The 22,651-nt window shown below is 47.3% G+C and overlaps 1 protein-coding gene across 1 annotated transcript in view; it reads left to right on the top strand.

The window, feature by feature from the left end:
• The first annotated feature begins 20,954 nt into the window (after positions 1–20,954).
• EPB41L4B (erythrocyte membrane protein band 4.1 like 4B) overlaps positions 20,955–22,651 on the top strand; it is a 729,970-nt gene continuing 728,273 nt past the window's right edge. Inside the window, exon 1 of the mRNA XM_085606843.1 lies at positions 20,955–22,021. Coding sequence (XP_085462969.1) covers positions 21,722–22,021 — 300 coding nt within the window. The 5' untranslated portion in view covers positions 20,955–21,721. The remainder of the gene's footprint in view (positions 22,022–22,651) is intronic.

Here is a 22,651-nt window from a genome sequence, read left to right on the forward strand (position 1 = left end):
CGCCTCATTAGTTTTGAAAATTTCGCGAGGATTCGTCAACCGGTGCCAAAGTTATTCAAAATAGAATTTTGAGATTTCCTATGGAAACTCGGTCCTAACTATAGCTATCTACTGGCGACCGCCAGTAGATAATATATATATATATTTTTTTTTTTTTACCTACTGGCAGTCGCCAGTAGGTAGTTATAGTTAGAACCTATTTTCCATAGGAAATCCGCATTCTATTTGGAATAACGTTGGCGCCGATTGACGAATCTTCGCGAAATTTTCCAAACTTTTGGCCAGCTCCGGTCCGCTTCTATCCTGAAACTTTCACGGTGATTCGTCAAGCGGGGGCTGAGAAAAAAGGGGGGTCCCAAAACACGTTTTCCCCATGCATTTTCCCATAGGACCTGTTGACGCAGCTACAGCCCGAACTGCTGAATGGAATTACACCCAATTTGGCAAAGAGGTAGTCCTCAGTTCAGACTCGTGCCTTTTGCTTAAATGGTGTAAATCCGTTCAGTAGTTCCTGAGAAAATTAGAGCTAAAAAGATAGATATATCTGGGCGGAGCCTAACCACACATCTCATCGTGAGATCTGATTGGCTGTCAGTACTTCATCCAAGAAGTGTTGGCAGCCATCTTGGGACCAATATACATGATAGCACCTCATTAAAAAGCATTGCAGTTAATAGAAGGTTTTAAGACTTTAGTTACATTATAAATCATTTGTTGATGGTACCATACTCATTTTAGGAATTGTAGTGATTTTACCATGTGAAAAAGCCTTCTGCTGGGATATCATGAATCATGTTTGAGAGAAAACAATTTTCTCATGCTTTTCCCACAGAGGTTTGGAAGGTGCTCTATAAGCTAAACTGAGAGCATATTTTCTGTAAATTCACATTATCTTTCTCAGTCATGTGAGAATGAAGTCTGACATTCTCAGTAAAACATGTACATCCAACAAGGGCAGAGACTGTCAGTTGATTCCTTTGTGTTCTACTGCAGCTTCCCAGAGTGCTCTAAAGAACAGCTAGAGCGCTAACAGTCCTACTTATGACAAACGTATTGCACACCTGAAGCCATCTTGATTGGAATAAAGTGGTAACATTTAATTTAAAAAGGAACAAAATGAGAGGGTTCATTTTGCCATAGAATGTATGATTAGTGCTGCAGAAAGAAAAATTAGGGCACATTTTGAGTGACTTCTCAAATCCTCTTCTATTTCATTAAAGAATTCTGACATGCAGACTGAAACATGCACTTTCAATACCAGCAGCAGACTTCCCTGGTGAGCAGTAGCTTTACTACAGTGATCTAATGAGCAACTAGAGTGCGAACATTCTGAATTTATGGCAAACCTTTAAAGAAAGCTATCCTAGTGGTAGCTGTGGAGAGCAGCTTTCAGGCTAAGTCTTTAGAGGAATGTAAAGCAGCTTGTTTTACCTTATAATCTCGTTAATTACCAAATGAAAGGACACCACACAGGTATATACATGAAATATATATGTATTTATTACTAAACAACTCTCTACATATCTCTTTATGAGATTAGAAGGCAGGAACATATGCACAATCAATATTTCACAATAAGTTAAGCACAAATATGGCTGGGGCCCTAGAGGCGTACCAGACCATATACTAAAAAAGAGACTTAAGAACAACGACTTGCAAAGGGACAAGGCCTAGGGCCTTCAGAAGTGCTGGGGCCTCACAAAACCACCCAAGGCAGGTAAGTAAAGGACCCATGGGATACACATGCAGTGTGAGAACACAACCGCGAATCCCTATTGACTTCAACGGAGCAAGTCGCGATTGGAAGTTAAGAGTTTAAGGATACTTCGGGAGAGTCTACAAGCAAGTCACTTACAGGGTAAGTAGTTCTAGAGCCAACACCCACAGGAGCACTGTAGTGCTGGAGTTACCTCACCCAGGGAAGCCGGGTGCATAGGTGTCTTTTGGTGTTGGGTCGCGGCATCGTTTTCAATGGGAGCCAAAGAAGACTTGCTGCTTGTGAAGTCAGGAGAAGTGTCTGGTGGAATCCGAGGCTGGATTCAGAAGAAGGAAGACCTGAAAGCAGAGGGGACAGTGTTCAAAGTCACTTGGCAGTGACCCGGGGCAAGGAAGATGGATGCCCACAGTCGTCGGGTGATTTCAGGTGATCCATGGGTGTCTTGACTCTTCAGCCACGCGGTCCAGGAGGCGTCGATGACAACCAGGAGCTGGATTCCGCATGTCCCACAAAGTCTGCAGCTTACTGCTGTGTCGATGACCAGATTGGAACGAACAAGCCTTGGTAACAGCAAGTCTTGTGGAAAGAACAAAAAGTCAGCGGTGCAGACCAGCAAGGTCTGAGGGACTCACTCAGTGAGGGTAATTCAGGACAGGCCTGGAGCAACAAGGGGAACTCTTTGGAACTGTAGAAAAGTCTTCAGGGGACCCACAAGCCAACCAGCAAGGGATCGTGAAGACGCCTCGGGAGTATTCACTCAACAGGGGCCCACGGTCGCTCAGAATGGGGTAGGCCTCTGATCTTCAAAGGGATTCCTGCTGGAGGCTTGGACCACACGTGGTCCAATACACAGGTTCAAAGAACGTCGTGAAGGGGTTGCACTCGAAAATAGTGCATGGTACCCAGGTATTGCGGTTCCTCGTCACTCGTGGGGTCCACTTGCCTCAGCATCACTGGGGACTCTTGATGGCCTTGGAGAAGTCAGTAAATCTTCTTCCTGGGCTGCAGGGACTTCGGGCTCCGGCGGGAGCGATGGAGTTTGTGACCATTGATTACAGTTTTTGGTACCTGCCAAGCAGGGGAGTCACTCCTTGACTCCAAGGGAGATTCTTCTGTCTTCCAGAGGTAGTGGAACGTCGAAGGTCCAGGATTCTTCTTCTTCAGAGCATCGTCAAGGGATATCTAGTTTGCAATGGCAAGGGTTCCCTAACTTATACTGAATGGAAGGGAGGGACTAGCTCTATGACCCCACCTATGGGAGGGTATGGGGAGTGGGTGGCTACACCCACTTCCCTTTGTCCAGTTTCACGCCAGAGCAGGGGCAGGTAGCCCCTGAGCCGGTTTGAACTGGTGTATGAACAGAGGAGCCTACTGCTCCCCCAGTGCAGGACTTCAAAGCACTCTAGGAGTGCACCCACCCAGCCCCAATATACTAAACCCTGTCTGGGATGTGGTCACACCTCCCTGTGACAGGATACCTATTGTTGGGCCTCCTCCACTGCGAGTTTCGGTCATCAGCAGGAGGGCAGCCCAGTGTCTGTGACTGGTGGCATCCATTTTGTGATGCCAGGGCTATTCAGGATTCTACCGCGTTTCCACAGTAGGTACATGTCTATCCCTCTAGAAGGGTAGGATCATACTCCCACACCAGTTACTGGTGTGGGGGTATGATTCCAAAGCGTTTGACACCAAACACGTTTTGATGCAGCCATTCCAAAGTTAGCATTTACCGCGAGGTTATAATGCACTTAAGAGTATATGGTTTGACCGCATTCACACACAGCCCCAGAGAATAGACTCTGAGAGCTGCAGAGGGCCCTGCTTAGGCAGAGGCACCCCCTCACATGGAAACCAAGCACCCTGCCCTCAGGATTGATAGGGCCTGCCTTAGGGGTGACTGATAGGTTTAAATGTGTGTGCAGGAGAGATTTAGTGAACCTATATCTCAGTGAGGAGTGCTAGCACCACCTCACCCAGGCTGCAGTAGCACGCCTGTGGTGTCAGATTTAGTTTGCTTCCCAGGGGTGGCATAATACATGCTTCAGCCCCTGGTAGGCCTGTGAAGTACCTCTGCCCTTGGTACCTAAAGTACCATATACTAGGGACTCATAAGGCACCACAGTATCCAATCACTAGTGCACCTAATATGCACTCCATGTTGTTTAGAGAGAACGGAGAGGCTGGGGCCCTGATTAGCAGGGTCCCAGCCAGACTATAGCCAGAAACCAGTGTAAACATCAGAAAAAAAGTGGGGGCAACATAAGAGGCAGATCCTACTCTCCTACAGTAGTAGAGAGTAGTAGAGTAGTAGAGAGTGAGTAGTAGAGAGTAGTAGAGAGAGTAGTAGAGAGTAGTAGAGAGTGAGTAGTAGAGTAGTAGAGAGTAGTCAGTCAGTGTCAGTCAGTCAGTGTCAGTGTCAGTCAGTGTCCGTGTCAGTCAGTCAGTCAGTGTCAGTCAATCAGTGTCAGTCAGTGAGTCAGTGTCATAGTGTCAGTGTCAGTCAGTGTCAGTGTCAGTCAGTGTCAGCTAGAGCAGCACTGCTGACCTGGTTCTCTGGCTCTAAAGCAGCTCTGCTGACCTGGTTCTCTCCCTCTAAAGCAGCTCTGCTGACCTAGTTTCTCTGGCTCTACAGCAGCTCTGCTGACCTGGTTCTCTGGCTCTAGAGCAGCTCTGCTGACCTGGTTCTTAGGCTCTAGAGCAGCTCTGCTGACCTGCTTCTCTGGCTCTAAAGCAGCTCTGCAGACCTGGTTCTATGGCTCTAAGTCAGCTCTGCTGACCTGGTTCTCTGGCTGTAGAGCAGCTCTGCTGACCTGGTTCTCAGGCTCTAAAGCAGCTCTGCAGACCTGGTTCTCTCCCTTTAAAGAGCTCTGCTGACCTGGTTCTCTGGCTCTAAAGCAGTTCTGCTGACCTGGTTCTCTGCCTCTAGAGCAGCCCTGCTGACCTGGTTCTCTCCCTCTAAATCAGCTCTGCTGACCTGGTTCTCTGCCTCTAGATCAGCTATGCTGACTTGGTTCTATGGCTCTAAAGCAGCTCTGCTGACCTGGTTCTCTGGCTCTAAAGCAGTTCTGCTGACCTGGTTCTCAGCCTCTAGAGCAGCTCTGCTGACCTGGTTCTCTTCCCTCTAAATCAGCTCTGCTGACCTGGTTCTCTGCCTCTAGAGCAGCTATGCTGACTTGGTTCTATGGCTCTAAAGCAGCTCTGCTGACCTGGTTCTCTGGCTCTAAAGCAGCTCTGCTGACCTGGTTCTATGGCTCTAAGGCAGCTCTGCTGACCTGGTTCTCTGGCTGTAGAGCAGCTCTGCTGACCTGGTTCTCTGGCTCTAAAGCAGCTCTGCTGACCTGGTTCTCTCCCTTTAAAGAGCTCTGCTGACCTGGTTCTCTGGCTCTAAAGCAGTTCTGCTGACCTGGTTCTCTGCCTCTAGAGCAGCTCTGCTGACCTGGTTCTATGGCTCTAAAGCAGCTCTGCTGACCTTGTTCTCTGGCTCTAGAGCAGCTCTGCTAACCTGGTTCTCTGGCTCTAAAGCAGTTCTGCTGACCTGGTTCTCTCCCTTTAAAGCAGCTCTGCTGACCTGGTTTCTCTGGCTCTACAGCAGCTCCGCTGACCTGGTTCTCAGCCTCTAGAGAAGCTCTGCTGACCTGGGTCTCTGGCTCTAGAGCAGCTCTGCTGACCTGGATCTCTGGTTCTAGAGCAGCTCTGCTGACCTGGTTCTCTGGCTCTACAACGGCTCTGCTGACCTGGTTCGCTGGCTCTACAACGGCTCTGCTGACCTGGTTTCTCTGGCTCTACAGCACCTCTACTGACCTGGTTCTCTGCACTCACGATGCACGGACCCGACTTCGCGAAAATATATTTAAAAATAATAAAAGTTTATTATAAGTACAAATATGTTATTTTCATGATTATCTTAGATAATCTCTTGCCCTAATATGTATATTAAAGACACATACATATCATTTTGGAACATAATTTTTTTTTGCGGGAGTCGCACACCCAGCGTGTCCCAGCACGTATATGACGTCACGCAGGACACGCCACCGCGCAAGCATCTCGTACCGTAATGCGCATGTGTCGCGAATGCGCGGGAGCAAGAGTCGCGGACTGGTCGCATACCAATCGCGCACATCACGTAATATTAAATGTATATGATGTAACTGAAAAACACGCAGCCGTTGCACACCGTACGCGGATCCTTCACGACTTTTCTAAAATAGCGGCTGGAATCCGCCACCCACCGTCATGTGTACGCTTTGAGTGCGCGACTTTTTTTTTTTTAAAGAAAATAATATACATTTATAAAATAAAAAATGAAAACAAAAAATTAATCAATATTTCAGTTTGAAATTATTATTTTTTGCAATTTTCAGAAAAATATATAATGTTATTTAATGAATAAAATATTTATAAATAAACAGTTAAAAAACTGTAGAAAATCAGTACGAAAAATAGGTATAACTACTATCACACTTAATAATTTGCATTTAAAAAAGCTTTGAAATTCACTGACAAAACCATAGGTTTCAGAGACGTTATAGTTAGAAATTAGCATTTAAAAAAGCTTTGAAATTCACTGAAAAAACCATTCGTTTCAGAGACGTTATAGTTAGAAATTAGCATTTGAAAAACCTTAGAAAGTGTTATAGTTAGCTGGCCATTTCACTTGTACAAAACCGTCGAAATTCCCCCGTTATAGTTAGTTCAGCTAAGTATAACTCGCGCCCCCGCAATGCACTGCTGATGATGTCACATATTACATCACTCATGACATGGTCAGTGACATCACTCATGACATCTCAAATGACATCACTGATGACATCATCCTTTGACTGTGTGTTTCTGTAAAGTTTAAATATGTTTAATATATAGGGAAAGGCGTATTGAAGAATGAGTGGGTGTATAAGTGTCTGAATAGATGATTTAGTAGGTGCGTGACTGACTTTATAAGTGAGTGATTAAATTTATCTTACTGAATGCATGGGTTAGTGAGTAAACTGTATGAATGTCTGTATCCGTCTGTCTGTTGGTGTATAAGCAGCTACATGGGTTTGAGAATAGCTACAGGAGTGTCTATATGGGTTATTGATTGGTTGTCTGAGTATCTGTATGGGTGCCTGAGTGTTTGTGTGGGTGGGGTGTGTGTGTACATAGATGTGTGAGTGGGTAATTCACTGGGTGCATGGTTTCAAGAGTGCATCTGTGATGGACTGTATGGGTGGGTGAATGTGTGTATGTATGTGTGTGTTAGTGAGTGAATGTATATCTCAGTTGTATATTTGTGGGTAACTATATATGTGAAAGGCAGTATGTATGTGTGTTGGAGTATATAAATAGCTATAAGTGAGAGTGTATGATTGTGAGAGTGGCTGTATGGATGAGTCTGTGCTTGTTTCAGTGATTGTATAAGAGTGTAAGTATGTGCTAGTATTTGTATGAGTAAGTGAGCTGGTGTGTGTATAACTGTATAGGTGAGTAAATGGCAGTGTGATTAATTATTTGCATGACTTACTAGGTGTGTGAGTACCTCTATGGGTGAGTGGCAGTGTGTGAGTTTCTATATAGGTGTATGAGTGCAGATGATAGTCTTGTACTGAGTGACCATAAGTATGAGTGACTGTACGGGTGAGTGAGTGGATGTGTGTGTAAAACTAACAATCAGTGAGTGTGTATGTAGTTATTGCTGTTGGAGTGTCTATGGTTTTGAGAATGGCCGTCTGTAATTTAGAGTGTGTGTATCAAAGGTTATATTAGGGTGTGAGAAGATGCATCAAATTATCACATGGATGATGTCATCAGTGATGTCATTTGAGATGTCATCAGTGATGGCATCGGGGATATCACTGACCATGTCATGAGTGATGTACTATGTGACGTCATGAGTGATGTAATATGTGACGTCATTAGCAGTGCATTGCGGGGGCGCGAGTTATAGTTAGCTGAACTAACTATAACGGGGGAATTTCTATGGTTTTGTACGAGTGAAATGTCCAACTAACTATAACTTTCCCTAAAACCTATGTTTTTTTCAGTGAATATATATATATATATATATCTACTACTGGTGGTCGCCATTAGGTAGTTACAGTTGCAACCATGTCTCCATAGAAAAAGCGTTTTTTGACTTGCCTATATCTTTGGCACTGGTTGGCGAATCCTCACAGGATTTTCCAAACACAAGTGCTCCAGGGATTCTTATTGAGCATGGAAAGTTTTGGGGTGTAAATCCATTCAGTAGTTTTGGAAATATTAAGGGAAAACCAAATTTGTATTTATAGGAACGCAGATCCTCAGAGGTTCCGACAGTTCCTGTGCTCAAATCTGATTGATTACCAACACTTCAACCAGGAAGTGTTGCCAGTCATCTTGGGACTCAGCTTCTGCCGAGTCCCACAAAAAAGAGAAGGGTAGGAATACCATGAGCCCCTAGGCCTCTTGGTGGGGGGTCTAAAAATTAGTTAAAAAAAAAAAAAATCAGAGGGAACCGTGCTGGATCCTCGGCTCCCGCCAACAACATAAAATAGAAGCACGGTTCCCGCGTTTCTCTAATTTTTAGCCCCAGTGTGGGCCAGGCCCGGAGACATGAATGATTATATAAAGAAGGGGGCGCACGAGACCCCCTCCTAGGGCTTATGAAAGCACTGTAGACTGCCACCCCCCTGGGGCACTTTGAAATATGTATGTTGGCAGGCCTGCCTGTGCCCCGGAGACTGCCACATACCCTGGGCAAATAATGTCAAATAAATACAGGGGGGCCACACAGCCCCGCCTCAGCCCTGGGGACTTCCACCACCCCAGGGCACTGTATAATATGTATGCAGGCAGGCCCTCTGGGCTCGCCTGCACCCTGGGTCCGCCACCTCCCATGGGCAAGAAATTAAAAAAAACACAGGGGGTCACAAGGCTCCCCCGCAGCCTTGGGGACCACCACCTCCCTTCAGCACTGTACAATAAGTATGCGGGTGGTATGACTAGCAGACCTCAGTCCCCAGTCCTGGTCACAAAAGGGCAAAAGTCATGCTGAGCTTATCTGTGCTGAAGTACAACTCCAGTTTGTCAATTTTGAGACGCTCAAGCTCCCCTTTTAATAATTTGTTTCCAGACACAGATGTGATTTAGTTTAGTCTTGAAGTTCCTGCTGTGAGAGGTGCCCACTTTGATGTGCCCATTCCTATGTCTGTCCTTTCTCCAGGAAGCAGTGTGTCACTACAGGGGCAACTTCACTCTTGATAGCCCCAAACCACAGGCCAAAGGAGTGACTAGGAGATCACATCTAGATGTCAGCTGCACTGATAGATGCAAAAGGTGACAAAGACTCCCAGCCCGAAACTATATGATTCCCTTCTCAGCCCCATTTCCTTACTGAGAGGTGCCCAGACCACACTGACCAGTGAGATTTTGATGATCAAAGAACCCTTTTGAAGTGCACAAGCAAACTTGGCTCTCGCTTCTTACATTGTGTGTACCCTGCCTAGCTCTCAGGATTGCAGGCAACCCACATATCTGTTTGGGATGACTCCACCACCTCCACAAGCCTTCCTCAAGATCCTGGGCTTCCAATATGGAACCTAAAGGCCTCCATTTTCCGTACCACTCACAGGCAGACATACAACACAGCATGCACACACAGGCACTGCATAGTGCTATATGCAAACACCATGTAGGCCAAGTGTGAGTTAATAGCACAGCGGGGGAACTTTCTGTGAGTGGCTGGTCCCACTCCAGTGACACAAGTAAAAAGGCCTATTCACATTCTTGATCAGCTTTACTAAAACATAGTATGCTGCTACCACCACGCTTGTGTTACATAACTCTCGAGTAAAGGCAGGAACCTTTCACCACTTATAAATGTACGTTTTTGGGCTCCCCTCCAGGTCCATCATGACTACAAACCATGAGGCAGGACTAGGCCATGATTCACCCATGATCTGTGTTTGCCCTTGGCTTAAAAATCAGTACCAGGGATCCAGACTGTGAGAAGTTGGCCTGGGATATGCTGTCGACTAGTTATAGTGGGCACCTTGCACCAGTCCAAACAACCCTTATTGATGATTAGGTTTAAGACAACCTTTATTGAAAGCTATCATAGTGGTAGCTATGGAGGGCAGCCTTCAGGTTAAGTCTCGAAGGAATGTAAAGCAGCTTGGTTTACCAGATTACAACCTCTTGAATGAGCAAATGAAAGGAGAACCACACAAGGTATATATATATAAAATATATGTATTTATCACTAAACACTCTCTACTAACCTCTTTATGAGATTAGAAAGCAAGGCACACAATAATACAGTTGTAAAACAACAGTAAATAGCACAATATACAATGGGCTCCAGGGGGAGACCAAACCATATCTTAAGAAAGTGGTATAAGAACCACAACTTGACTAGACACAGTGCCTAGAGCACGTAGAATCTCTGGAACCCCAAGGAACCACCCAAGGTAGTGACACCAGGGACCCACGAGGGACGCGTGCAGTGTGAGAACACAGCTGCGAGTGCCGTACAATCCTATGGGAAAGTCGCGGTTGGAATTTTAGAGATTAAGGACACTTAGGAGAGGACTTGGAGCAAACCCTTTTAGACTTAAAAGGTTCTAAGGCCAGCACCCATGTGAGCACCGGAGTACTTGTGTTACCTAACCCAGGGAAGCCGGGTGCATAGGCGTCAAATGGTGTTGGGAGTCTTCAATGGAGAGTTGCTGCAAAGTGCGGCTGCCATGGAAAGGAAAAGTGTCCGGTGAGATCCAAGCCTGGATCGAAGATGTGAAGAACCTGAAAGCAGAAGGGACAGAGTCTGGGTCACTTGCCAGTGACCAGGGGCACGATAGACGAATGCCCACCGATGTTGGGTGTTTCAGGTGCGATGAGGTGAAGTTTGACTCCACTGCCACGGAGACCAGGAGGCGTCGACGACAGCCACAGTCTGCAGGCGAGCTATCCCACAAAGGATGTCGAGTGCTGGAGGGTTGGTGTCCGGATTGGAGACCAACAAGCATTGGCAACGGCAACCCATTTGGTGAGAGTAAAACGGCTTCGGTGTGGTCCAGCAAGGTCCTGTGGACTCCCCAAGCAATGGAGGGTCAGGGCACGTCTGGAGCAACCAGGTAAGTCTGTTGAAAGTTAAAGTACCCTTCTCAGGGACCCACAAGTCGACGGAAAAGGGATCGCGAAGGGACCTCGAGAGGAATCACTAAATACCAGCCCACGGTTCACTCGAGGAGTGTAGGCCAGTAATCTTCAGTGGAATCACTGCTCGGTGTCTGGGCTATAAGTAGCCCAAAGCACAGCCACAGGGATTGCCAAGAAGCATATGCTGCTGCAAATGTGCACGTTGTCCAGGGGTTCAGGTTGCATGGTCCCCACGAGGGCTTTGGATCTGAGGATTGCTGAGAGCACGGATCGGCCTCAAAGAAGCTTGGAAACCCACCTCCTGTGTTGCAAAGTCTTCGGAGTCCTTCACGAGCTGCATAGTTGCAAACCGGACAGATTCGTTTTTGGTGCCTGCCTTGCAGGGGAGTAACTCCTTTACTCCAAGGGGGATTCTTCGGTCATCCAACGTCGTGTAGATAATAGAAGTTCTGGGATTCTGTAGCAGAGTTTCGTCCAGGTAAATTTGAAGTTCTGTAGTCAGGGGTTCCTACTTTATACCCAAAGAAGGTGTGGGACAAGCTCTGGGGACCCAACTATGGGAGGCTCAGGACAGAGGGGTGGCTACACCCATATCCTTTGTCCAGTTTTGTGCCAGAACAGGGGCTGGTAGCCCCTGCAACCGGTTTGAGCTGGACTATGCACAGGTACACCAAATGTGCCCCCAGTGCAGACATCAAAGAACTCTTGGAGTGCACCCACCCAGCCCCAATACACTAAAGCCTTTCTGGGAGGTGGTCACACCTCCCTGTGACAGGAAACCTATTGTTCAGGCCTCCCCTGCCAGAGTTTCATCCAGCAGCAGGAGGGCAGACTCGTGTCTGTGGCTGGCAGAATCCATTTTGTGATGCCAGGGTCTGTGAAGCTGGTACCGGGTGTGCCGGTGCTGTCATATTTCTCCCTCTAGTAGGGTGGAATTATACCTCCCACACCAGTTACTGGTGTGGAGGTATGATTCCAAGGTGTTTGACACCAAACACGACATGTTTCCGTGCAGCCATTCCAAAGTTAGCATTTACCGCGAGGTTATAATGCACTTAAGAGTATATGGTTTGGCTGCATCACAAACAATCCCGAAATAAAGGTTCCGAAGGCTGCAGAGGGGCTCTGCTCATGCATGGGCACCTTCTCACATAAAAGCCAGCACCCTGCCTTCAGGATTGATAAGGCCTGCCATAGGGGTGACTGATAGGTTTATATGTGCAGTGATATGGATAGATATAGGGATCCTATATCTAAGTAAGGGGTGCATACACCACCTTACACAGGCTGCTGTAGCAGACCTGTTGTGTCATTTTGAATGGTCTCCCAGGGGTGGCATAATACATACTGCAGCCCCTGAGAGGCCTCTGGGGTACCTATGCCCTGGGCATATAGGATACCATATACTACGGACTTATAAGGGTACCCCAGAATCCAATCTGTGGTGTACCTAAACCACATGCAATCAGTTTCAGGGTGGAAGCAGATCGGCTGGGGTCCTGATTAGCAGGATCCCAGTCAACTAAGTCGAAGACCAGCAAAACACCAGGCAAAAAGTGGGGGTAACCATGCAGTCATTTTCCACCTTCCTACACAGACATTGTTGCAGTAGTGGCTCTCAGGACAGGGGTGCACATCCATCACCTTGCAAGGGATTTTCCATTCCAAAATGTTAAGTTATATGGATTGTAGAGCACGACTTATCACCTGAAGAGTATCCAGGTGCTGGAGCAGGAGTGTAGGTCATATTCTGGTGGTTAGTGGAAGAGCCAGGTCTTCAGCCTCGTGCAGAATTCAAGAAGTGAAGAGGAGGCCCTGATGTGTGGAGGGAGGTTGTTCCATATTTTGGGTCAGATGTATTAGAAAGCTAGACCACCCATTCTGCTTTTGCGGATGTAGTAGTGTGTGCGAAGGAGACAGAGTCTAAGCATTGGAGTCTACTTGGTTGGTGGAAGTAAAGTCGGCAATGGAGGTATGCTGGTCCTATGTTGTGCAGTGGCTTGCATGCACGTGTGAAGCATTTGAATTGATATCATTTGTGTATCGGCAGCCAGTGGAGTTCTCTGAAGGGTTGGGTGATGCATGTTTGACTAGGGAGGTCCAGGATAAGTACAGCTGTGGTGTTCTGGATGGTCTGAAGTCGGTGGAGGCGGTGGTTGAAGAATCTGGCATAGAGTGTGCTGCAGTCTGCTAGTGACTAGGGCTTCAGTGATGGTGCGACTGGTGCTCATTTTGATCCATTTACCAGTTTGAGTTTGGGAACTCTTACTGGAATTTTACCTTCTTTCAAGTCTTTTGTGCCCTGAGGTAGCACTACAAATCTTATTTCAAAGATGTTTTTACTTCTAGCGATTGGGTAAGCTAGGTACCTGTGGGAGTTTGGTATGAGAGCTTCAACACCAGAGTTGAAGAATCTGTTCAGGGAAAATTATTGGGAGTGCAGTATTAGCCAATGAGCCTTCTAAGCAGCTTATTATTTTTATTAGTTTGCTGGTGCTTTATAGAATGCGATCAACCATATACTACACCTAACTGATGGGGCACAAGATGCCCAACAAGTGTCTAGTCCTAGTTTTCTTGTTCAGAGGGGGAAAGGCATAGAATTTTGTGGTGGACTAGCTCTTTTTGGGCACAGGAAAAGGCAATTTACATATAGATTACCCATTTCTGTAATGGTGCACACAAGCTTTAGGATGATGGAATTGAATGCTACTCTAAAAAATTCACAGTGAATATTAATGATGTGATTCAAGCTTGGTATCCAACACTTTTTTATAATTGATATGTTGCCATTTGGCATATATATACTTGTTGGACACCTCCAGTTCCTCTCTTAATAGTGTGTGTCAGCTAAAAGCGTGTATTGCAGTGGTTTTGTGAACCTCTTGAACGCTATGGCCGTGACCTCCATGTCCATAGCACTCTCAATTGGACGCTATGGACATGGCAGTCACGCCAAGGGCCGGGAATCCCTCTGGTGCTGGCACCAGAGTGATTCCCTCTTTTTTCAGGTTAGGCTGCAGGGGAAGTGCTTCCCCAGCAGCCAGAGGCTGTGGTTTTTTTTTTTTTGGTAATGACAACCACCACACGTACACTCATATCCCAACACAACAAAAATGAAAGTAAAATGATCCTTACTTCAAATAGTGAAAGTAAAATGATTTGTCTGGCTCATTTACTGTTCATTTTACTTTCATCTTTGCCCATCGGTGCCCAGGGCCATATCTCAGCTCCCCCAGCAACAAATTAATTGGGGGGGGGGGGGGTATCATTAGAACGTGGATAATCTCCTCTTTCTAGTGTTATCCCTCCCTAATGGATCTTTGCTTGGAAATTGCTGGAAGAGTCCAATCTCCAAGAAGTGATCCGCCCACTAGACATTTGTTTCTTAGGGGGTGGCCTCTAGGCAATGGGCTAGTGCTCATTCCCCCAGGTACCACATTCTTTCGAATGCCCACACCTCCCCCCACGGGCAAATAGGAGGACTTAATTCCAATCTGGTTCTCACTAAAGCCCACTAGACACCAGGGTATATTTTTAACAAAACAAGAAAGGCTGGGGGTGTCCCACCTTGCCTTACTGCCATGGCCCCACCCATAAAGGGCCATTCAGGCTTTCTGACACTGGGGAGGCATTTTGGGGGGTTTGGTTCCTATCTGGCCACCCCTGCGGCGGGGGGGGGGGGGGGGGATCCTACTAGACCCCAGCGTGTTTGTTTTTTTATAAAATAAAAATAGGGTGGGGGTGGCCCACAGTGTTCTAGGGCCATGGGCCACCCAATCCAGTCTTTATGCCCCCCCCCAATCAGTTCCCCTGGGGTGGTAATATACCCACAAGATCTCATTGAAAATATCTTTTTTTATATTAAAAAAGGATGATGGCAGCCCACCCTAGCACAGATCCATGCCCCCACCCCTAAGTGGACAATACAATGTTTCTGTCTCCCCGTGAGACAGATTGGGGGTTACCACATATCTGCTCCCTCCATCCACCAGGAAGATTAGAATTGCCACTAGACCGCACTGTGTTTGTTTGTTACAAGAAAGGAGAGGGATGAGATTAGGGGCGGGCGGAATTTGCGAAATTCACTTTTGCAAATTATCGCGAAAATGTTAAAAATCTCCGCAAACACGCGGAAATATCGCGAAGATGCGGAAGTTGTTTTCCCGCCCGTTCGCGGTATTTTCTGCGTGGTCGCGGCTCGCCAACTTACCCATGCGGTTGCTCGCGGGCGCGGCCATCTTGTTTTCACTTGTCTCGCAGTGCATGATCGCGAGAAGAAAGACGTGATCGCGCGACGCATGACGTTACTGCGGGCGCGAACTGTCGCGAGACAGCGCAAATGGCTACCAACAATCCAACATCTCGTGGAGAACGCTACCGGATCGGGAAAACTTGTCGGCGAACGCGGGGATTCAGGTAAGGCGATCGTGCGCACACGAGAATGTATTATTTTACAGCACGAGCAAGAAACAAATTATCGCTAAGATGCGGAATGCGGAAATTTTGACATTTTCGCGCTTTCCGCGGAACGCGAAAATGCCAAATTATCACAATTTCCGCGAACGGAACGGAATTTTGGCCCAGGCCTAATGGAGATGGCCCACCCAGCCATAGGACCAATTCAGTATTTATGCCCCCCCCCCATCCCCACGAAGTAGTTACAGGATTTACCGCCTGGGGTGGTAAAAAGCCCACTAGAAACCAAATATTTTTTTAAAACAAGAGATGGGGTGTCTCACCCTGGCACAGGGCGTTGCCCCATACTCAAGGTGAAAACTACTTTTTGCCCACCCTGGGAGGACAAGTGGGTAAACTGTTTCCAATCTACACCGCAGGGGCAATAGAAACCCTATTAGACACTAGGCAAAATAGTTTTTTTTTAATGAAAGGGGTGTGGGTGTCCCACCCTGGCATTGGGCCATACCACAGCCCCAAAAGGGGAAAACTCGTCTTTCTGTCACTCTGGGAGCAAGAGAGGGGCGCTTTTCCCATGGAGGCAGAAAACCCATTAGACACCAGGGATTTCAACATGGCACAAAAACAAACAAAAGGATGGGGGCAGCCTACCCTGTGATTGTGCTATACTCCAACCCCTCAAGTGGCAATAGAGTCTTTCTGCCCCCTAGGAAGTTTGACCCGATTGGGGATGCTGCAGCAAATCTGCCCCCTAGGGGACTAGAGAGCCCACTAGACACTATGCTTTTTGCACCAGGGGCAAAAGAAAGCAATGGGAGTATCTCACCCTAGCACTGGGCCATACCCCCACCCCAAATAGGCAAACCAATCTTTCTACCCCCAATTTTCCCCCAGTCAGAATGCCCACTAGACACCAGTGATATTGCATTTCAGGCAAAAAAAAATAGAGGTGTGCGTCCTACTCTGGCATTGGACCATACACACACTCCAAAATTGGCAAACCAGTCTTTCTGTTTTAGTGGAAGGCAGAGAATGTGTTTGCCCCAATTTGCCCTGCAGGGGTGAGGGCCAGAAAGAGAGCAATATATATATGTTTTTTAATAATGAGGTTGGCTCTAGCCCATTCTTAAATCAGGTGCCCATCTTCACCACTAAAGCCTTTGTGAATAAAGCATTCCCATCCCACTGGCAAGTGAGGGGACATTTAGATTGTTTTGCATGCTGTTTTTACATTAGACCAAAGAAGTGGGGTTAAATCCAAATATTGTCCCACTTGCTATGCTGAATTGCCTCACTTTTCGGGCTTGGGTCAGCTGCCACCTGGGGAAATCCACCAAACACAGACATTTCTGAAAACTAGACATCGAGGGGAGTCCAGGATTGTATGCATCTGTTGGATGCCACATTTTTATAATCACAAAGCCCTGTAGGCCTCTAACTTTGCATGAAATCACAAATTTTTCTTGCATTTCTGTGATGTAAACTTCTGCAATCCATCATAATCGAGAAACTTCCTACCACCCAGGGTTCCCCCACTTATACTGAAGAAAAAGCTATCCCACATGTGTGCCTCTGTGGGCTCATCCACCATCTAGGGAACCCTACCAAACCAAGACATTGCTGAAAACTAGACAACCAGGGAAGTCTAGGGTGTGTGCCTCACTTGGATCCCATGATGATTTCTTACCCACAATGCCCTTCAAACCTGAAACTTGCCTAAAATCATGCATTTTATTTGGTTTTCTGTGACATGACATTCCAGAATCCACAAAATTCCTCCCACCGAACATTCCCTCACTTGTCGAGAATAACAACAGAACCCCACTTGTGGGGGTGGGCCTAGCACCTGCCGCAGGAAAGGCCTAAAAACACAATGGGTAGACATCAACGTTTCCTGAAAAAACAAAACAAAAAAAATCCTACTTTGGCAATGTAACTGCAGTATTTGGACCTGGGCTTGGCTGCCACCTACGGAAACCTTCTTTGGACCACAAACAGCTGGTTCAAGTACCCCTTCAGCAATTGACTCTCAGTAATAGCATGATTTCAGCAGTTCAAGACTTCTCTGAGGGATATGGATACAGGGAGTGAACAGAGGCTCACGACTCAAAATATGTGCAGCAGCAGTAATAATTGATTTTACAGCCAATGCTTGTTTTTACAAAAAAAGAAGTATTTCATTTTATCAATACTCACATAAAGAAAAATATGACATTCACAAACAACTTCCACAGTTCCATGATGTCAGGGCTGTAGTGATTCTTTACGCGGTTCCCTGAGTCCTGCTCCCTCCTCGCTCTAGCGCTGGTGGTTATTCCCCATTTACTATAGGCGACATTCAGGTGAAACCTCACTAGTGGTCTGAGTCTGAGGAGTCCCGCTCTAACTCTGTAACTAAAGTTAAAAGTGTTCCTGGGCTGAGGTGCCATCTAACAATCAAGTTCCTCTGGAGCCGACTGGCCCGAAATCAGTATTACCAGCACATGCAAGATTGGAGCGACCAGAGTCTTTGAGCGTGCCCCCTCCATGGGTGCAGAAGCGATATCGACTGTCTCTGGTACATTCTCTGCATGCAGCCCAGGCGGGCGAGTCTTGTCTGTCCTCAAGTTACTCACATGGGGTGGTGCGACTACAATGACCAGAGGTTCTTTGTGGCTCCTCCAAGTGGGTAAGTTCTTTGATCCTTCCCACTGTGATCTGTTTTCTCCCACCTCAATAAGGGAACCCACTCACAGCATTCCTCACTAGACCACGCTCCCTTCAATGCTCTCCCCTTCCTCACAGGGCTCAATGGCCTTGACAAGCAGGCAGGTGCTGGTGTTTCAAGCTCCAGAGCAATTGGTCTTGGACTTTCTTCATGATGTCCCCTTACCAAGCTGGGAGACTAGCAGGCATTGGCCCCCAGTCCAGGTCACAGGTAGAAGTCTTACAGAGCTTTTCCTTCTCGCACAGCCCAACTGGCTAGTAGACAGTTGACATATTTGGGCGTCTCAAGCTCCCTTTCTTATAGTCCAGCTCCAGTCACCAAATGTGATCTAGAGTCTGAGTCTTGGAAGTTTATGTTGAGCGTCTGCTTCCCATTTAAAGAACCCACTTCTCTGCCCTCTTTTCCTACAGAAAGCTGTCTGTCACAGAAAGAACGACTCTAAGGCTGATAGCCTCACAACACAGGCTATGCGAGTGACTATGAGTTTACACCTGGATGTTAGCCACAGTGATATGTGTCCAAAGAGTTGGGCCTCAGCCTAAACAGATTCCCTTATCAGGCCCCACCTTCTCCATGAGAGGTGACCAGGTCCCTTTCCATGTGACCTCTCTCTGAATCAAAGAGCACCCTATAAACTATACTGGGAGCATCGCTTTCCTTCTCTACAGTGTGCCACACCCAGTTTAAAGGAATGCAGCAATACACAAATCTGTCTGGGGGATTCCTCTACCTCCTCATGTTTTGCCATGGAGCTCTGGGTCTCTCAAACTTTTACACAAAGTCTGCCATGTACTGTACCGGTCACGGGCACACATACACCCAGAAGATGAATACAGTATACACTCACTGCAATACATCCTTCATGTATTGTACCACTCACGGTCACACATATAGCCAGCACATGCATATACCGTGCACACACTGTACAGTACAACATCCTTCATCTATTGTACCATTTACAGGCACACATACACCCAGCACATGCAAATACCATACACACACTGTACAGTATTGCATTACCCCTGTATTGCACGATTCACAGGCACACATACACCTAGCTCAGGTACACCATACATGCACTGTGCAGCCCTTCACACCAAACTGATGCAGGCCAAGGATGAGTTAAACACACAGAGGCGGAATTTAAATGAGTGAGCTTGTGGGCCTCTCTCCAGTGGCACAGGTAAAAAGAGCCTGTTCACTCCTACTGATCACTACATTGTATGCTGCCACCACCACACTCATGCTGCTTAACTCCAGGTAAATGCAGTAGCCTTTCACCACTATGAAGGTAGCTCTTTAGGGGCCCATCCCGGTACAATACTGCTTCCGTGAGAGAGGCCTTTATCATGGCACACATACATAATCTGTGTTATCTATGACATTTAAAAAAACGGCATTCGGGATCCAGACATCAGTAGAGTTGGGGCTACCAGTGCATGGGTATACTTCCATTACCATGTGGAGGACTTTTCCATCTCAACACAGTGTCAATGGGACTCCTCATAAGATAGAAGATAGTTCTGAGCTTCTATGATCATTAGTGAGTATAGCTTCAAAGTGAAGACCGTGTGAGACAGGGATGCATGATATCAGAGCTGTTCTTCAACCTAGCCATCATATGTGTGATACGACACACAACAGAACACCAAGCCACATGCATCAGATGGAGTTTTGCAGCAGTGCTGCAATATCGGTACCCTGTAACAAAAGTGAGAGTGGTTCTTCTTACCAACAACCCCTCCCAGGGCCAGTCGAGCAGCAATCTGCCAGGGCAGGTTGCTGTTCCCAGTCTGGCCCTGCCTACTCCCCACTCCATTCTACCCCACTCCAATCTACCCAACTCACCTTCAATCCGCTCCAATCTACCCCACTCCAGTCTACCTCACTCTATCCCAATCTACCCCACTCCTGCCTTCCCCTATCTACTCCATTCCACTCTACCCCAATATACCTCATTCAAAGCTAACCCAATCAATTCCACCCACACTAACTTTTAGGTATTCTAAACACCAGCCACACTGGTGTACAACATGGCTAAGACATTGCCAAAGCCAATAGCTCTCGCGTTTGGCTGTGCCAATGCTTGTTTATATCAACAGCTAGTTTATTTTGGAAAATCCTGCCATTGCTACACAAATCACCCCTTGCTGAATTCAGAATTATGTCTAGTTTTCAGAAATGTATAGCTTTCCCGGAACACCCATGGATTTCACACGTTTCCTCCACAAACTGCAAGTAGGCTGAAGCCATCAAAATTATGAAAAATTAGCTACCGCTGCAAAAAAATGTGGCTGAAAAAAAATATATATCCAATTCTGCTTGTTCCTAAAGCACAGAAGATGGTGATCTTAGTACAGCAAACCTTTTGTTGTTGCCATTTAGAAAGTAATATGCTTTATTTCAAGCACTTTTTTCCCCTTTTCCGTTTAAGAAAACCCATACAATTTAGCTATATTTTGGTGATTTCCCCTGTTCCCTCCAGGGGAATCTACAAAACTCGGGTGCCTTTAGGGGCCCCAAAATATTGGAAAACATTTGCAATATTGGTGTGGACATCTTTTTTGGAAATAAAATGATAAAGGTGTAATGCAAGCAACCCCTAACATCCAGAAAAGGACTTCGCGGGGGTTTGGGCCTTAGCACACAAGGGGTTAAGTTAAACTTCACTGGCTTCTATAAATTCTCATCATAAAGTGGATGAATAGAACTAATTAAACAGAGCAAGTGTTTTTTTTGTTGTGTTTTTTTTTTATTTAAACCTGTATACTCTCTTGCGAAAAGGGATCATGTTATTTAGTATAAAAACATAACTCTGTACCAAGAACAAGCCCATAGACCGGTTATTTTTTCTGTGCGACTTTGAGTCCCTTTCCTATAAATGTATGGCAGGTGGTTGCGGGTGCACAGGTGCGCTGCTGCTTCTCGCCTCCTCTCTGCGATAAACAAAGAGAGAGTCTAATTGGTGCGTCTGAGAAGTTTAGAGAAGCAGATCGCGGGACCGATAATCTAAGGGTTAAAAAAATAGAAACAAATACCACCCTAGAACGCAGTATGTTTTGATTAATGTGTGTGTACAAGCTTAACAAATATTTTTAGCTGAGGATTCGTAAAGTTGTATCACAGCGGGCTTCAGTGACTTCATTTTTTCAGAAGACACAGGTGGGCGCTTCTCGTCTCAAGTGCGCGGGGATGTCCTCCTAAACTGTGACATCGTAAAGGAGACTCGCTGAAGCTGCAGAGGTTCTCCTCCGAAAACAAAGTAGCATCGAGGGAAAACGACAAAAACATACAAGGAAGGAGGAAACACCTAGGGTTGTACGGGCAGGAGAGAGGAAGTTGTGCCGCAGCCAGAGCTCGGCGCTGTGCGGGCTCCCGGCTGCCGCAGGTTGAGAAGGGGAGGAGGAGACGGCGAGAAGAGGAGGAGAGACGAGGGAGAGCCCCGCGGACTCGCTCTGGCGCTCACACACCCCCTCGGATCCCGACCTGCGCCAAGCGTGGCTCGTCGGCGCTGTGACCGCGCTGCCCTTCCCCTGCAGGCGGCTCTCTCCACCCGGGCTGGGCGCTCCTGGGTGCCTTTGATTTTATGATCCCCGCTCGGTGGGGGTTGGAGCTCTGTGCAGCCGCAGTTTCCTGGTACTTTTCTCCCTGCCTGGACTACGAGCCTGAGGTGACAGCGTGTTATTGCCGCGCAACTTGAGGCAGATAAGGGGCCCACCCTTCTGCGGTCCCGGGGTGGCGCCGGACTGGAGTAGGGGAGAATGCTCCGGTTCCTGCGGAGGACCTTTGGCCGCCGGTCGATGCAGCGTTACCGGGCAGCGCAGACGGCGCCCCGCGCACACCGGGACGAGCCGGACGGCGGTGGCCGGACTGGCTTCGGGCAGCACCGGCAGCAGCACGCGGGCTTGACCCCCGTGTCAGCCGCTTCGGCTTCTTCGCTGCTGCCGCCCGTGGTGAGCGGGGGCGCCGCCGTCCACATCCCGGCTGCCGGGGACGGCCGCTCGTCCCTCTGCTGCCGGGTGCTGCTGCTGGACGGGACGGACGTCAGCGTGGACCTGCCGGTGAGTGCCTCCTCAGCCCCCCTCGTTCAACAGGCTCGGCTGGGCAGAAAGTGAAGTTTCGCTTTCCCAACAGTCGGTCAGGTACAGCAGTGTCCCCGCCCAGCCCACCTGCAGGCTCCTCTCGAAACTTCGCACCCTCGGCCCTTCTCCCCCTGTCTCCTCGTCCTTCTTTTTCTCTCCAGTATCGATACTGCTCACTTTGCTTTACCTTTCTGGCTCTTTCCTCGCTCACATTCAGCACATATTTTGTTTTTCATCTTATTCTGCCTCTTAGCGTTCACCCTTTTATTGCTTTATGGACCACCACTTCCCCTTACCTAACGACTGAATCTGTTCACTTATTTCTCTCTACATTTATTTTTTCGTTGCACCCCCAGTTCTGTAATTCTCTTTACTCTTCAATTGATACCCTTTTAGTTGTCTGTCTTCACTTTTTTTTCCTGCTGGTGCATTTCCCCTCTAATTTCATCGCTCTTCCCTTCTCCCTCGCAGGTGTATCAGTAATGTCCACTGTCTGTATTTGGCAATGCTGTCGGGCTCTGCTGGTTGCGCTCTGTACTTGGCTGGAGAAAGGTTCTTGAAACCTGAAATGGGGGTGGGGGAGAGTTGCATTCGTACACAGTCTGTGTC

The sequence above is a fragment of the Triturus cristatus genome, chromosome 5_2 (genome assembly GCF_964204655.1).
Source record: "Triturus cristatus chromosome 5_2, aTriCri1.1, whole genome shotgun sequence".
In the NCBI taxonomy this organism is placed as follows: domain Eukaryota; kingdom Metazoa; phylum Chordata; class Amphibia; order Caudata; family Salamandridae; genus Triturus; species Triturus cristatus.